General features: G+C 49.0%; 1 protein-coding gene across 4 annotated transcripts in view; it reads right to left on the bottom strand.

The window, feature by feature from the left end:
• AKAP8L (A-kinase anchoring protein 8 like) overlaps nucleotides 1-17,154 on the bottom strand; it is a 32,132-nt gene that overhangs the window by 5,902 nt on the left and 9,076 nt on the right. For 2 of the 4 annotated variants that reach the window (XM_032271555.1, XM_032271557.1), the window contains exons 3-12: nucleotides 13,067-13,099; nucleotides 12,396-12,636; nucleotides 10,087-10,540; nucleotides 9,881-9,977; nucleotides 9,730-9,800; nucleotides 9,232-9,295; nucleotides 8,232-8,340; nucleotides 6,655-6,796; nucleotides 6,463-6,568; nucleotides 6,086-6,216 (exon numbers count right to left, since the gene is read on the bottom strand). In XM_032271555.1, coding sequence (XP_032127446.1) covers nucleotides 6,086-6,216; nucleotides 6,463-6,568; nucleotides 6,655-6,796; nucleotides 8,232-8,340; nucleotides 9,232-9,295; nucleotides 9,730-9,800; nucleotides 9,881-9,977; nucleotides 10,087-10,540; nucleotides 12,396-12,636; nucleotides 13,067-13,099 — 1,448 coding nt within the window. Of the gene's footprint in view, nucleotides 1-2,460; nucleotides 3,880-6,085; nucleotides 6,217-6,462; nucleotides 6,569-6,654; nucleotides 6,797-8,231; nucleotides 8,341-9,231; nucleotides 9,296-9,729; nucleotides 9,801-9,880; nucleotides 9,978-10,086; nucleotides 10,541-12,395; nucleotides 12,637-13,066; nucleotides 13,100-17,154 lie in introns of those variants that run through there. The other 2 variants (XM_032271556.1, XM_032271558.1) reach the window with 2 other exon arrangements.

Here is a 17,154-nt window from a genome sequence, read left to right as displayed (position 1 = left end):
AAATCTTAGAGATGAAATGTACAATAACTGACACGAAAAATGTGAATCTGTGCATCAAAAGAGATTACGTAATCTGTAGAACAGAGAGAAAAAAGTGAGGAAAAATGAACAGTCTTAGACAACCATGGCACACTATTAAGAGATCCAACATACGGGTAATAAGTATCAGAAGAGGAATGAGAGAAAGGAGTAGGAAAAAAAAACACTTGAAGAAACAACAGCTGAAAGCTTCCGAAGGTTAATGAAAACTGTAATCTGTACATCAAAGAAGCTCAACAAACTCCATGTAGAATAAACACAGAGAGATGCACAAAAAGAGATAATAAAAATGCTAAGAGTCAAAGACAAGGGAAAAATCTTGAAAGCAGCAAGACAGAGACAAATCATCACAAGGAAACCCCAGTAAGGGTAAAAGCTGACTTCTCAGAGGGACGCTGTGGCTCACACCTATAGTGGCAAGACCCTGTCTTTATTTTTTAAAAAAAAGTTAAAACAGGGAACTCTTTAGACAGACACAAATCACTAAAACTAAGATGTCTAAAAAACCCAGAATATCTGAATATACCCTATAACAAGTGGAGACTGATTAGTAATAATAAAAAGAAAAGCTAGTTAACTGGCTGGGCACAGTGGCTCACGCCTATAATCCCAGCACTTTGGGAGGCCAAGGCAGGCAGATTCGCTTGAGTCCAGGAATTTGATACCAGTCTGGGTAACATGACAAAACCCCATCTCTACAAAAAACTACCAAAACTAGCCAGGCATGGCAACACACATGCCTTTAGTCCCAGCTACTTGGGAGGCTGAGGTGGAAGGACTGCCTGAGCCTGAGAGGTGGAGGTTGCAGTGAGCCGAGATTACACTGCTGCATTCCAGCCTAGGCGACAGAGACCTTGTCTCAAAAAAAAAAAAAAGCTAGTTAACAAAAGCCAGGCCCAGATGGCTTCACAGGCACTTGAAGAATTAATACTAGTATACTAGTTCTTCACAAACTCTTTCAAGAAACCAGAAAAAGAAGAAAAATGACAGCTAACTGTATGAGGCCAGTATTAATTAACTTGATACCCAAACCAGAAAACTGTATCACCAAAAAACTACAGACTATTATCTTTTATGAATAGAGATGCAAAAATTCTCAACAAAATACCAGCACAACGAATCTAATATATAAAAATAATTACACACTGTGACCAAACAGGATATATCCCAGCGATGCAAGGGTGGTTTATATCCAAATAAAATAATGTAACATACCGTAACAACAGAATTAAAGACAAAAGCCACATGATCACCTCAACAGAGGGAGAAAAAGCATTTGACAAAATCCAACACCATTTTAGGATAAAACATTTAATAAAACAGGACTAGAAAGGGAACTTCCTCAATTCAATCAAGGGCACCTATGAAAAACCCACAGCTGACATCATACAAATGGTAAAGACTGGTGCTTTCCCTGTAAGATGAGAAAGAAGACGAGGACATCCATTTTCACACTTCTATTCAATACTGTATTGGAGGTTCTAACCAGGGCAATTAGGTAAGAAAAAGAAATAAAATGCAACTAGATTGAAAAGGAAAAAGCAAAACTAACTCTATTTGCAGATGACTGATGTTGTACAAAGAAACCCCTAAGAAATCCCCTAAAAGCTATTAGAACTAATAAACATTATTTTATGTTTTTATTTTTTAGAGACAGGGTCTTGCTCTGTCACGCATGCTGCAGTGCAGTGGTATGATCATAGCTCTCTGCAGCCTCAACCTCCTAGGCTTAAGCCATCTTACCTCAGCCTCCTGCATAGTGGGGACTATAGGCAATTGCCGCCACACCTGGCTAACTTGTTTCTTTTGTACAGAGAGGGTCTCACTATGTTGTCCATGCTGGTCTCAAACTCCTGGGCTCAAGTGATCCTCCCACCTCTACCTCCTAAAGTGTTAGGATTACAGATATGAGCCTCAATGTCCAGTCATAGTTTAAATATTATTAAAACTATTAAACAGTAAAAATGAATAGTTCAGTGAGGTTGTAGGATATAATATCAATATATTGGCTGAGCACAGTGGCTCACACCTGTAATCCCAACACTTTGGGAAGCTGAGGCAGGAGGACTGCTTGAGCCCAGGAGTTTGAGACCAGCCTAGGCAACATGATGAAACCCTATCTCTACAAAAAATACCAAAAGTAGCTGAGCATAGTGGCACATGCCTGTAGTTCCAGCTACTAGGGAGATTGAGGCAGGAGGATTACCTGAGCCCAGGAGGTTAGAGGCTGCAGTGAGTCATGATGGTACCACTGCACTCCAATCTGGGTAACAGAATAAGACCCTACTTGAAAAAAAACAAATGGTATTTTTAAACACATGCCAAAAAAAAAAAAAAATCCAAAAACACTAAGAAAACAATTCCATTTATAACAGTAACAGAAATAAAATACTTATAAATAATTTTAACAACACTAAAGAACAGAGTTTATATTCTGAAAACTACAAAACATTTGAAAGAAATTAAAGGAGATCTCAGTAAATGAAAAGACATCCCATATTCATGGATTACAAGACTTAATATTGTAAAGATGTCAATACTCACCAAATTGATCTAGAAATCGAACACAATCCTATCAGAATACCAGCTGGCTTCTTTGGAGAAACTGATAAGCTGCTCCTAAACTCACATTGAAATCCAAGGAGCACAGAATAACCAAAACAATCTTGAAAAAGAGGAATAAAGTTGAAGTGCTCGAATTTCCTGATTTCAAAGTTTAGTAACAAAGCTACAGTACAAACTGGTATAAAAACAGATATACAGAACAGTGGAATAGAATTGAGAGTAAACCTACATGGCTATGGTTAACTAACTTTCAACAAAGATGCCAAGGTCCTTCAATGGGGGAAAAACAGTCTCATTTCTTTTTCAAATGGTGATGGAACAACTTAATATCTAGATGCAAAAAATAAAGTTAGACCCTTAACTTATATAAATAAATAAACTCAAATGGAACAAAGACCTAACTGTAAAAGCTAAAACCATAAAATTCTTACAAGAAAACATACGGGCAAACCTTTGTGACTTGGGATTTATCAATAAATTCTTAGTTATGACACCCAAAGAATAAGCAATGAAAGAAAAATAAATTGGACTTTATGAAAATTAAACGATTGTGCTACAAAGGATACATCAAGAAGGTGAAAAAACCCACAGAATGGGACAAAATATTTGCAAATCATATCAAATATGGGACTTGTATATAGAATAAAGAACTCTAATAAATCAAAAAGACAACACAATTTAAAAATGCACAAAGAACTTGAATAGACATTTCTCCAAAGATACAAAAATGGCCAATCAGCCCATGAAAAGACGCCATTAGTCATCAGGGCTATGCAAATCAAAACCACAATGATACCACTTCTCACCCGCTAGGATGACTAGATCAAAAGGTCAGAAAATAAGTGTTGGTGAGTATGTGAAAAAATCGGAACCCTTACAGAGTGCTGGTGGAAATGTAAAATAGTGCAGTCACTTTGGAAAATAGTCTGGCAGTTCCCCCAACAAGTTAAAGTATTACTATTTGATACAGACATTTCAGTCCTAGTTATATACTCAAGAGAAATGAAAACATATGTCCACATAAAAACTTGCACAATGTTTCTAAGAGCATTATTCATAATAGCTAAAAGGTGGAAACAACTCAAATGCTCAAAAAGATGAATGGATAAACAAAATGTGGCATATCGATCTATACAATGGAATAATATGAAGCCATATGAAGGAATGAAGCTGTAATACACGCTACAATGTAGTTGAACCCCGAAAACATCATGCTTAGTGAAAGAAGCCAATCACTGAAGACCACATGTTATGTGATTCTGTTTATAGAAGTGTCTAGAATAAGCAAATAGAGAGAGATTAGTAGCTGTCTAAGGCTATATGAGGACAAGAGGTTGGGCGGCTCATAGCTAAAGGGTTTCTTTTTGAGGTGATGAAAATATTCTGTACTTGACTGGTTGATGACTGTAAAATTCTGTGAATACATAAAAAACTGATGAATTGGTTTTTCCATTTGTTTGAGACAGGGTCTTGCTCTGTCCCCCAGGCTGGACTGCAGTGGTGCAATCATAACTTACTGTAAACATAAAACCTTAAACTCCTGGCCTTAAGCGATCCTCCTGCTTTGGCCTCCCAGTGCTGGGATTACAGGCATGAGCCACCGCACCCAGCCCAAAGACTACTGAATTGTATACCTTGAATGGGTGAATTGTACAGTATGTGATTATATCTCAGTAAAGCTGTTATCAAAGATAACGATAATAATTAGAAGCTTTCCATTCATCTCTATAGTCTGGAGTTCCAAAAAAAATACAGTATTTAAACTGTATTCAAATTAGCTCTGTAAACCAATAACTTCTGATGCCCTCCAAATATCCTTTTTTTTTTTTTTTTTTTGAGACAGAGTTTCGCTCTTGTTACCCAGGCTGGAGTGCAATGGCGCGATCTCGGCTCACCGCAACCTCCGCCTCCTGGGTTCAGGCAATTCTCCTGCCTCAGCCTCCTGAGAAGCTGGGATTACAGGCACGCGCCACCATGCCCAGCTAATTTTTTGTAGTTTTAGTAGAGACGGGGTTTCACCATGTTGACCAGGATGGTCTTGATCTCTTGACCTCGTGATCCACCCACCTCGGCCTCCCAAAGTGCTGGGATTACAGGCGTGAGCCACCGCGCCCGGCCCCCAAATATCTTTTATCATCCTTCCAAACCCCTCTATGATTATGAGCTGCTATGGTGGTTTTTTTCTTTTTTTTAACTTCTTTTAGGATCAATTTTGAGTTTACATTTTGCTAACTATCACTTCCCCTGGATTTTCCAACTTTTATTAATTATATATAGTTTCCATCCTCTGCAATCTTCTCTCTAACCCCTACTAGTTCCCAGCACAAGAATCTGTTCTTGGCAAGTTCCCTAAAGCTTCTCTGTTCCCAAAGCCAACTGACAATTTCCTTATCTTCCCAGACCTCTTGGTGGCATTTCCCAATCCTGAGTCTCTGCAACTACCCAAGCCAGAGAGACTCCTGACTCTGTCCACTGTTCAGAATCATCACACTGAAAAAGACTAGAGAGGCATTGTGATGAGCATGGAAAAAGGTGGAGAAATGCTGCTTCCCACGCTCACCTTGGATGCTAACATCTGCTCATAAACCCCATCACTCTTCTTGGGGGTGAAGACAGCCAAGCCTCTTTTGGCCCAGACCTGGTCCTGGGCCTCTTGGCTCTCCCCTGATAGACAGCCCCTTTACCCCCACCTCCAACCCAGCATGCCATCCATTCAAACAAAAGACACCTACTCTGGCTTGTGTGCTAGGCATTGAGGCTACACTGGAAAATGAGAATAATTTGCTCATTTTCTTGCCATATGTTCTCCTTGCCCCGCAACATACTTCCCCACTACTCCCTTGTCCGTGACAATCTCGGCAGCACCACTGTCCTCCCGGTTCCCCAAGTCAGAAACCAGAGTCACCACAGGCTCGTGGTCACGCCCACATGCTGACCTCCTGCTCCTTTCCTTCAACTGCTCTCCTCTCCTTCACTCCCAAGGTGAGGTCTCTTCTCATCTGGAGACTGCAGCAGCTCCTCCTTGGCCCTCACCACCCCACCCAGGTGCAGGCCTGAAGTCTCTAGTTCAATACCAACTCTAATCCTGTTAATCCCACACTTGAAACTTCACTGGTTACAGGAAAAAGCCCAGGCCTCTCAGTGCAGCTCTTTTAAGCCTCAAGCCCAACTCCCTCCTCCAGCAACACTTACACTGTATCACCTCCATTTGGTTTCTGAACCTATTCTGGCGCTGGCCCCTATGCACATGGAGGTCCCCACATCACACAGAATACATCACCTTCTACCAGGCAGAGTCCCCATCTCCCACCCCTCTCTCTGTAGCTGTGCTGCCTGTACTGGGCTAGAAATGTCCACATCCACCTGCTCCTGCCTCCACTGCAGTCCCTCATGGGCAGGCAGAGGCCCTAACTGCACAACCTCCTCAGAGGTCTCACTCAATCTACCCACAGGACAGAGGGAGAGCACTGTGGCCACTCACCCTGCGGTTCCGGTTATGATCCATGGTCTTCAGGTGCTTCTGGATGATGCCAAACTGCATGGGAATGAAGAGGTCGCAGGCTGCACAATGGGCTGCCTCCACCTTCTTCACAAAATGCTCCATGGCAATTTCTGTAGTGGGAAGAAGGGAGTCACCACTGGGCCCAGGTGCCTAAGACAGATCCAGGTGTTTGAGAAAAAAAAAACACACCAGCTCCTCCTCAACTCGCCCTGCCACTTCCACCTGGGCCTGAGCTGAGGCTGTTCTCCTGACCTTCCCTGGGGGAAGAGAAGGGATACCCTTCTCTGACCCTGGACAGAGAATCAGGAGGGCGGGCTGAGGCCTTGCCTGGTGGGAGTGGGCTAGAATCTCCTCACCCTGGGTCAGATCCTGGTCTCTGTAGATTTGCTGGATGAGGCCATCAAGGTCCTCCACAGTTTTTCGGAGCTCCTCTGTCTTCTTGGTCTTGTTGGTGACGTACTCCTGCAAGGAATACAGAGGTTTGTGTGGGCCGCCTTCTGTTCTCAGGGGTCCAAGAAACTAAGAGCGGCTGTTACTCCAAGGCTCACCTGCAGAAAGTCGGCTGTCTGCTTAGGGAGCTTGGTGCCTACATACTTAAAATGTTCCTTGTGGAACTTGCTGTCTAGGTGGCTGGACATCTCGTCCTCATAGAAGGTCCGGTATTTGCAGAGAGAACACACAAACTGGATCCTGCCACAGGAAGGAAACAAGGGGCTGAGGCTGCAAGTGTCCCAGAGGACACTGATGCCGCCTCACCCAACCCAGACACAAGCCCTGAAATAGGCCTTGCTCACGGGCTTCTGAAGTACCGTCCCAGCAGAGGGACAGGCTGGGACCAGTGGGGTTGGGAGTAGAAAGGGCCAGAAAGTCTGCAGTCTGCAGATACTGCCACGTAGGGGACAGGGGAGGAGCTCTTCCTTCCCACAGGCAGGAGGCTGAAGCCTGAGACAGCAGCTGCTGCAACAGGCAACGAGTCGCTGGAAGGTTGATGGAGGGCCTCGCTACCAAGGCTGGGCGGGAGCGTGTGCACTTGGCCCAGGTGGGGACCAGAAGGAAGGACGCCCTGGCATGAGCCAGGTGGCACTGAGGTGCAGAGTGGAGTACGCAGTCCTGAGGCAGGGCCCGAAAAGGTGCTGCATCGTCCTTCTGGGATCTGGGGGACTCAAAGGCCCAGCCCATCCTCTGCTCAGAATGCTTGGGGGTGGTGTCGGGAGGGATGGGAGGCAGGCAGGCCTGGGCACCTGCTGCCTCATCTTCCTCTTCCAAGAAGAGACCAGTCTGAGCTGGAAGGAGGGCGCCCGCCTGGCCTGCCAGAGGGCAGCCTGGAGTCACCTGGGCGAGGTGCTCTGTCTGGGCCTGGTGTCCACAGCAGAAGCCCGGGGTCTGGGGCCTGGGCCGGAGCAGGCCGCCGTGGCAAGGGGCGGAGGAGGCCAGCCGCCACCGAGACCTCGGGGCGGGTCCCTACCTCTGCCGGACGTCCTTATCTGGGCCACGGGGTCAGCTTTGTCTGGAGAGCCCAGGGGCCGGGCGCCGGCGAGGCTGAGGAAGGTCCAGCAAGAGCAAGAGTCTGAGGCGGAGGAGGCAAGCGCCAGTGCGGGAGCCCTGAGGGCAGACAGACCCAACCAAGGGGCGTGAAGGGCTCAGCCGAAGACAGGCCCGGCCTGACAGGGCCGGTGGGCAGGCCCGAGGCTGCCACAGCCCACAGGTGCTGCCATCTCTCCTGGGCACGGCGGCGGCCTCTTGGCAGCTAGCTGGGGTGGCACAGGCGCCTTGGACCTTGAGTCTCTGATGAGCTGGCCCCCTCCCTCAGGGGCATCAGGCCCCCAGTGCACCTTGGGGTTCGTGCGCCGAGTGACCTAGCGCCGGAGCTTCGGAGCAACGGTGCCGAGCAGTGTCGGGTCTCGGGCCACAGATGCCAGCGGTCGCCAGGCGGCCGCAGAGGGGCAGGGGATGAGTCAGGCCTTGGGAGCTGGGCCTGGCGGGAAGCAGGGTCCATGCACGGCTGAGCAGGTGGTGGCTCCCAAGGGAGGCCAGAGGGCGGCGAGCTGGCAGAGCTATGGCCCTGCTCTCCTGGCAGCAGCCCCACAGCGAGGCAGAGGCAGAGGGGTGGAGGGAAGCTGGTTACCTTTCCACCATTCGGTCTCGCTGCCGCTTTTTCTGCTTGTCCTGACTCTTCTTGCCTGCCTGCAACTTGCGCTTGGTCTGGCCGTTCTCATCCTGGGTGGTCAGGGCCCCTGTGGGAGCAGATGGGCACTGTCACCAGTTTGGCTCTACCAGTACAGGGCAGGCCCTATGATCTCTGGCTAAAACACCCACTGTCCACTCCAGAGGGTCCATCGAGAACAGGTGTCCAAGCAAGGCCCCTGGCCATGAGCAGGGCTGGGTATCCTGGGTTGGGCAGGGAGTGGGTTTGGCCTAGGCCCCAAGGAGTGGGAGCCAGGTGCTGACCCCTCCACTCTCCAGGACACCCATGCTCTCTGTGCAGTAGGCCAAGAGGACGCTGGAAAGCAAAGAGGGGCTATCTTGGTGGGGACACTGGCACATGTTCAGAGGGGCCAGGTGGTGGGATGCAGGGAGGCTGCTCACATGGCCCTGCCCACCCCCCACCGGGCACCGCGGCAACAGTGGGCTGAGGCTGGATTTGCTGTTAGGTACCTGCTGGCGCTCATCACTCAGGTGGGGGGACACGGACTCCCAACAGGGGCTGGAGAGGCGCTAAGGGAGAGGACACGCACACCAGAGCCGTAAAAACTGCACCGAGGGTCCCAGCTCGGACACCAGCCACTGAGGACTCGGAACTGCACATTACTGAGGGACTGAGGGCAGGGGGTGTGCCTGGGGTTCCCCACACTTTTACTCACTGCCCCCATCTGAGGGCAAAACCAGTGTGCTTGGCAGGGGTCACCACCATACACAGCCTCCACCAGGGAAGAAGGAGGCAGAGTGGGAAGGGTGGGAAGGGGAAGGAGGTGGCAAAAGAAAGCCCCCTGCCAGTACACACCTGGGGCCACAAGGGAGGTCCCCAGCTGGTCGCATATCTGCCACAACCCTGCCCTCAGCTGGGTCCCACCCGCTGTGACCCCTGGAAGAGCCACCCCAGCACCAGGCACCCCAGGAAAACTCACCCTTCTCTGGATCCTCTTTTCCTTCTTCTCTCCCATCCTCTTTTCCCTCCTCGTCCTCTCCATCCTAACAATTTCAAATTCCAACTTTAAAACAGGTGCCTTTCTTTTCTTTTTAAAAAATCCAAGCTTATTAGAGCAACAGTGTGTAGCAAAATGGCTGCTTGCTCCACAGACAGAGCAGGGCTATCCCATAGGCAGAGTGGCTCAGAGTAGCCCAGTTACTTAGAATGGCTGTAAATGACAAGGTTCAGCTATGTGCCAGGAACCTCACATCCTCCCACTACCTGGTGCACAGGGGGCTTGTCCCATTTTCCAACAAGGAAACTGTGCTTCCAGCTTGGCAGCCTGTGCTTTCTGCCAGACCACACTGCCTCCCTATGCTGGTCACCGTGCACACGGAGCTGACACAGCACTGCCTCTGGCCCCCAGGGAGAGCACCACTCTTCAGCCCAGCTTGCCCTTCCTGCAGACAGGAAATGCCCAGCCAGGGCCACTTACCACTCTGGAGCCCTTCTCCACAGCCTCGGTCCCTTCGGGTCCCTCTGTGGCTTCCCCCTCAGTACCCTCATCTGAAAGGGAAGAGGTAAGCTCAGCTCAGGAGCCCCTGGGAGGCATGGGGCAGCTGCCCAGTACCACCTATCTAGCTCACCATTGTCTGAATCGCTGTTGTCCGAGCAGTCCGTGCGGGTGGCTTTGCTATCTGGCTCATCAGGACTGCCGCCCTGCTTTCTCTTCTTCTTCTTGGTCTGGGCAATAAGAGGGGAAGCCGTGTCAGGGAGCACGCATGGTTCCTGGCCCTTAGCTCCGCCCCAGCAGGAACTAAGCTTCCCAGAGGGGAAGGCTGCCTCCACTCACCCGGAAGTCTGCTGTGGTCCAGGTCTTCCAGGTCCGCCTCATCTGTTTCATGCCATTGCCAAACCCAAAGCCAAAGCGGGAGCCGCCTGGGAAGGCGCCCCCACCTCGCATTCCCTGGAACATGCCGTACTCGGGGATGATGTTCTGGGAGAAGAGGGAGGGCAGCCGAGAGGCACCAGACATGCACTGGCCCCGGGACCCCATGGGGTCTTCCCACATGCGCCCATAGCCCGAGGCCATCGGCCGGCCGCTCCGGGCATCCCGGGCCCAGCCCTGCGCCCTGGGACCAAAGGTGTCGCTGCCACGCATGCGGAACTGGTCACGGTAGGCGTCGTATTGGCCCTCATAGGCCATTTCCATCTCAGGGTCAAGCTCGCTGTAGTCATAGCCTGACCGATACAGGTCACGCTCACTCAGGACGGCCCTTGAGTCACAGGCCTCATAGGATTCATACCTGCAAAGGCATGGGGCGAGCATCAGGTGGAGCCCCTCAGGGTCCCTCACCTCCAGGCGACTCCTCCTGCCCTCCCTACAATCTCCCAGTCCAGCATCCACCCTGTCCTGGTGGGGAGGCTCAATGTTCAGAAAATCCAATTAAAAAGTTCCAGCCTCTTAGCTTATCTATGGGCACCACTGCCCCAAGCTTGAATGTAGCCACACACTGGCTTGGGGACCCTAAGAAGGACTGAAAACTGGGGTGGAGGCTCTAGTCCGTGAGTCTCAACAAGGGGCAGAGCTGCTCCACAGCCCTTGGGAACATGTGCACCATCTGTGGGAGCCGCAGTGCTGGAGGCTGCTCCCAGTGGGGCAGGGCGGAGCACCTTAGCACCCTTCAGGACACAGGCAGCTCTAGCACAATGAATGTGCAGCAACGAGGCTGATGATGCCCATGGGAAACACTGTGTTCTTGTCCCTCATGACTGGGGAACCTTCAAACCCTGCAAAGTTCCTCATTACCAAAATAACTAAGACAAAAGGGTGAGTATTTCCCAGGAAGGACACTAAGATCTTGCCCAGGAACAAGAAAAAGAGCTGTATTACATCAAGCCTGGAGCCCAGAGCTAGACACCAAACGCTATATACCCTATATTGCAACTGGGAAGGCAGGCCAGACCTCCTCCCAGGAAACAGAGGGCACTTAGAGAGCTTTCAACCATGACTGCAGCCCACAGCCTACACCCCCACAGGCCTGGAATGCACACACCTCACAAGCACAAGGGCTCCCCTTACACTCTCTTTCCTAAACCCAGGCCACCAGGAGCCACCAGCAGCTGTAAGAGCAGCAGTTGGTGCTGCCACCACTCTGCTTACCCCGATCCCCGGCTCCAGGCTGTGGCAAGAAGGTGCATAGCAGCAACACAAGCCCAAGCCCCATACACCAAGCTCCAAGTGCTGCAGCTGTTGGGCCAGGAGTTACAGAGCCCATGGCATCAAGTCCCCTTGTGCCTGTCCCATGCCCTGACACTACAGCCCTGGGGCCTCATTTGGCCCCACCAGTGCCTGGTCAGGTGACTCCCGACTCTCAGCTTTCACTCATCTGTTAGTTGAAGCTTCACTCTATCCCCTGCTACAGATATACCCGCCCTCCTCACCGAAGCCTCACACTGGGCACAAGCACTCCTGGGCCAAGTCCAGTTCAGTTAATGACAAATGCCCACAGCATGATGCTTTGGATTAGGGCAGATCTGGTGCGTGAGGCCCAGCCCCACCATGTACTTGCTGCATGCCTTTGGGGTATGACCTGCCTGCACTTCTGTTTCCCCACCTGCAAAATGAGGACAGCAGCAGTTCCTCACAGGGGTGCTTCCATCAGGCACACATTTGTAAAGCGCAGGAGAGAAACCAGGAATTGCCCACACCAGCCCCAGCCCTCACGTGGGGGTGGCCCAGCTTGCAGTGATCAGCCCCAAAGGTTGGTCCCACCCTTCACACCAAACTCCATCTGTTCTGCCCTGACACTGCACAGGAGGCAAAGTCTTGAGAGAATTCCAAATGGCTGTCCTTGGAGGGAGGGGAGTCTGAACACTTTGTTTTTGAGGGCACAGTGAAGTCAGCCCGATCTGGGCTTGTTCCTCCCACTCCAAGCTGGGGAAAGGCTGACCACCAGGCAGTGTGGCAGGGGTTAAGGATGGGTGAGAGGAGACACAAGTCAGAGACGGGAAGTGCAACAGACCCTGCTGGGAGCCACAGCAGCACCAAGTAGGGGGAGGAAGCAGACACAGAGGCACACTGAGAAAGGAAAAGGCAGCAGGCAGCAGACAGGAGCCACCCCTGCAAAGCCTCAGCCCCTAGGCAGGGGTTCCACTCACCTTTCTCCACCTGAGCTGTACACGCCTCCTTGCATCATGTCTGTCTCCAAATGCGGCACCATATCTAAGCGCTGATTAATTCTGGATAAAACGGAATCAGCACTGGCGCTACCCGAGGCACTAGTGCTTGCATTTGTGTCAGAGCTAGGCATTTCCCAAGAGTGTGAAGTGGCCATACCATACCCATAGTTGGTGGTGTTATCCTGGCCATAGCCATAGCCATAGCCATAGCCCTCGTAGCCTGCAGTGAGGGAGACAAAGACGGACAGATGCTGGGGGCAGGCAGAGGGGAGGCAGACAGAGACAAACACAGGTACAAGGGCACCTTCTATCACAGAGACAGGAGACCCTAGCCACTGAGGCTGGATGGGCCCTTGCCATTCTTTTTTTTTTTTTAAAGATGGGGTTTCACCATGATGGCCTGGCTGGTTTTGAACTCCTGACCTAGGTGATCCACCCACCTCAGCCTCCCAAAGTGCTAGGATTACAGGCGTGAGCCATTGCGCCCAGCTCTGGCCCTTGCCATTCTGATTAGGGCTTCCTGTTAAGGAGCAGGTAACCCCAGAAACACGCCCCCTCCCCACTCCCAACCTCGGCCAAGTAGGGCAGCAGCAGAGAAACAGCCAGAACAACCCCAAAGGATAGACAGTGATCAAAGGAATGATACTTGCCTCTGTTTGTCCCAGAGTTCCAAGTTCCATATCCTACAAAAAGTAAAAGGGCAATTACGTCTATACTTGCTTACAATACAAGAGCTTAATTCAGGCACAAAGACAATTATTCCCAGGATGTGACTGGTCAGAGCAGGCTGCACCTCCCCTAACTGAGAAGCCTTGAGCTGGTGAGCACTGTGCAAATGACCCAGACTACTTGCTGCCCTAGTGCCTGGCTGCCTGTGGCTCTGAGCATCTGTTATTTAAGGAGCCTCCTGTTCCCAACAGTCTCAACTAAGGAACTTGGCTGCTATATTCCTCGATTAAAGAGCCAGAAATAGAAGATGACCTCCATGACCCAGGCTAAGCGCTAATCAGTTTACAGCAGAAAACCCAAATCCCAGTCCCCCAAGACTCTGCCTTAAAAGGGAGGGCCAACAAGCCCTTGAATTGTAAACTCTGCTGTGCTGGAACACATCAGTGGGAGAAGCCCAAGAGGCAATCCCTTGCCTTAGAAAAGCTGTGGAGAGAATGATCTGGATTATAAACTTAATATGCTCTGGATTCAATCACAACACACAATAAAACTTCATTCCTTCAGGAACATAAAGCCACTGAGAACTGACACAGTGTAAAGTCCCCTGGGAACTCTGAGTCAAACACACAGTTCCCCAAAGGAGGGCACAGAGCAGGTGACCCATTTCCCTGGGTCTCTAGTGAGACCCAATAGTTGCTTCCAATTCCATGTCATCTCTGCCCTGCAGACAGAGGACATGCTTATCCCCAGGGCAGGGGACCAAAGCTCAGTGAGACAGACAGCAGGACAATGAATGCCAGAAGCCAGGCCAGAGCAGGACGTGTGTAAGTCAACTGAAAAGAAGAGAAAGAGGGAACAAGCAGGCTGTTGTCTTGCACTCGGGTTCCTTCATGACCCAGTGCACAAACAGAATGGGAAGAAGTTGGAGAGAAGCTGAGGAACTGCTGATGACCACTATGTTTAACAGGAGAGCTCACAAAACAAAAACTCTTGGGCTGGAGAAACCAAAACAGAGGCTTCTCATCTAATTGTTGATGCATCTCCTGAGCACAGGAACAGAGGCTTGCAGTCCTAGGTACTGCTCAGGCACGGAGATCTGCTTGTTGGTAAGGGAGACACTAATAGCCAGAGAGCAGCATGGGCCAGCCAGGAGTGGTGGCTGAGGAAAGAGTGGCTAAGGAGACATTCTGACAGGCAAGAGAGGCTGGCAGAGCCACATAAAGAGCAATGCATAAGACTGGGCACAGTGGCCCACGCCTGTAATCCTAGCACTTTGGGAGTCCAAGGTGGGCGGATCACCTGAGATCAGGATTATGAAACCAGCCTGGCTGATATGGTGAAACCCCATTTCTACCAAAAACACAAAAGTTAGCTGGGTGTGGTGGTGCACACCTGTAGTCTCAGCTATTCAGGAGGCTGAGGCACAGGAATTGCTTGAACCCTTGGCCAGGCACAGTGGCTCACACCTGTAATCCCAGCACTTTGGAAGGCAGAGGCGGGTGGATCACGAGGTCAGGAGATCGAGATCATCCTGGCCAACATGGTGAAACCCCGTTTCTACTAAAAATACAAAAAAATTTAGCTGGCGTGAAGGCGCATGCTTGTAGTCCCAGCTACTTGGGAGGCTGAGGCAGGAGGATTGCTTGAACCCGGAGGGCGGAGATTGCAGTGAACTCAGTTCAAGCCACTGCATTCCAGCCTGGGCGACAGAGTAAGACTCCATTAAAAAAAAAAAAAAAAAGAAAGAACAACATACAGGTAGCCCAGGCAGCTACTGTACACCTGGCCACATGACTGTTTGTACCAGGGACGGTGGGCAACTAGCTATTCTAAAGAAAACAGCATACAGAGGCAAAGGCAGATCCATCAGGGCTGTTTGTGAGGCTACTACATGGTCACCACGGGCTTCACCTGCTGAGGATCTGCCAGAACAGAGTGAGGAGGCACAAGGAAAGGAGGCAGGCATCAACTCTGTGAATAACACTTTAAGTTTTAAAGACAGGCAGGGCCTCCCACGATGGCCAACCCTCAGGAGTCCCTACAGGAAAACACTCACTATGTGCCACTTGCTATGCCTGGAGCAACCCAGACTCCTCGATGGGACACCCCAGCTGGATCCCTTCAGAAGGAAGCCTTCATCTAGACTGGTGTTTAGGGACTCCCCAAGACCTGCTCTTTCTGAAAGAACACCTCAATTCATTTCCATCCCCAGAAGAGATGAGATCATGATTAACAAAGAAAATTTTAACGATATATCTATATATACACATATCCTTAAAGATATATATATACATATATTTTGAGACAAGGTACTCTGTCTCCCATGCTGGAGTGTTGTGGTGTGATCACAGCTCACTGCAGCCTTGACTTCCCGGGTTCAAGTGACCTTTCTGCCTCAGCCTCTGGAGTGGCTGGGACTACAGCCACTTTGTTCTGGCAGCATTACCATCCCTGGCTAATTTTTTCTATTTTTTGTAGAGATAGGGTTGTACTGTGTTGCCCAGGCTGGTCTCAAACTCCTGGGGGCTCAAGCGATCCTCCCATCTCAGGCTCTCAGAGTGTTGGGATTATAGGCGTGAGCCACCGCACCTGGCCAAGGACATAATTTTTAAAAGAAAAAAGAACACTGGTCACAGTAAGTGATATTTATGGACCGAAAATAGAAAACCATTCAATATTCAACTTTAAGGTAATAGTTGATCAGATTATAGCCTACCTACTCAGTGACATATCAGGTAAGCATAAAAAAAGAATTTACTATGCCTTATATAGTACAAGGAAATGCTTCTAACATAAAGTAAAGGAGGACCAGCTGGGTGCAGTGGCTCACATCTATAATGCTACCACTTTGGGAGGTGGAGCACGCAAGGCAGATCACTTGAGCCCAGGAGGTTGAGACCAGCTGGGGGAACACTGTGAAACCCTATCTCTACAAAAAATACAAAAATTAGCTGGGTGTGGTAGGGCATGCCTATAGTCCCAATTACTCAGGAGGCTGAGGTGGGAGGGCCGCCTGTGCCTGGGAGGTGGAGGTTGCAGTGAGCTGAAATCGCGCCACTGTGCTCCAGCAGGCAACTGAGTGAGACCATATGTTTAAAAAAAACCAACAAAATAAAGCAGGACTCACAATTCTATCCACCTATAAATTATTAAACTACATGTAATTAGTAAGCTGATAAAAATTAAATATTAACATGGCAGGGTCTTGGTTGACTGTTTTTCAAAATGTTATTAAATGTTATATTGTTTTGGCAATTCAAGCCAGAAGGAAATATAAATCCATTTCTATTCTTTCACAACAATTGTGTATGTAAAAAAATCAAAAACAAATCTACAAAACAGCTACTAGAATAAGTGAGCTTAGCAAGGTTTATTACAAGGTCAGTCTATATATCAAATTTCAAATATTACAAGGTAAACCTACAAATCAAATAGTGATCAAATTTCTAAATATCAGCAATGAATTGGAAATTTTTAAAAGTACTATAGTACTAAAAGCATTAAAAACTTAAGTGTAAATCTAACAAAACATGTGTAGGATATGTGTTGAAAACTACAAAACACTAATAAGTCAAAGGCCCACATCAGTGAAGCGGCATACTGTGTTCATGAATCAGAAGACTTGATGTTGTTAAGATTCAATTTTCTCAAACTAATCTCAAACTGTTCTATAGATTCTATAGATTTGATAGATCTATAGACTCAAGGCTCTCTCACTCAAAATCTCAGGAGAAATTTTTTTAAAACTTGATAAACAGATTCTAAAATTTATATGTAAAAGCAAAGAAACTAACAATATTGGAAAAAAGAACAAACCTGGAGGACTCACATTTCAAGATTACTACTATTCAGTAATCAAGACTGTATTTCTGGGCCGGGTATGGTGGCTCATGCCTGTAATCCCAGGACTTTGGGAGGCCAAGGCAGGCGGATCACGTGAGGTCAGGAGTTTTGAGACCAGTCTGGCCAACATGGTGAACCCAGTCTCTACTAAAAATACAAAAAGACTGTTTCTGAAGAAAGTTTAGATGTCTAGACCAATGGAACAGAATGAGAGTCCAAGAGTCCG

The sequence above is a fragment of the Sapajus apella genome, unplaced genomic scaffold (genome assembly GCF_009761245.1).
Source record: "Sapajus apella isolate SASKATOON/1434 unplaced genomic scaffold, GSC_monkey_1.0 scaffold237, whole genome shotgun sequence".
In the NCBI taxonomy this organism is placed as follows: domain Eukaryota; kingdom Metazoa; phylum Chordata; class Mammalia; order Primates; family Cebidae; genus Sapajus; species Sapajus apella.
This window is presented reverse-complemented; position numbering and strand designations above follow the sequence as displayed.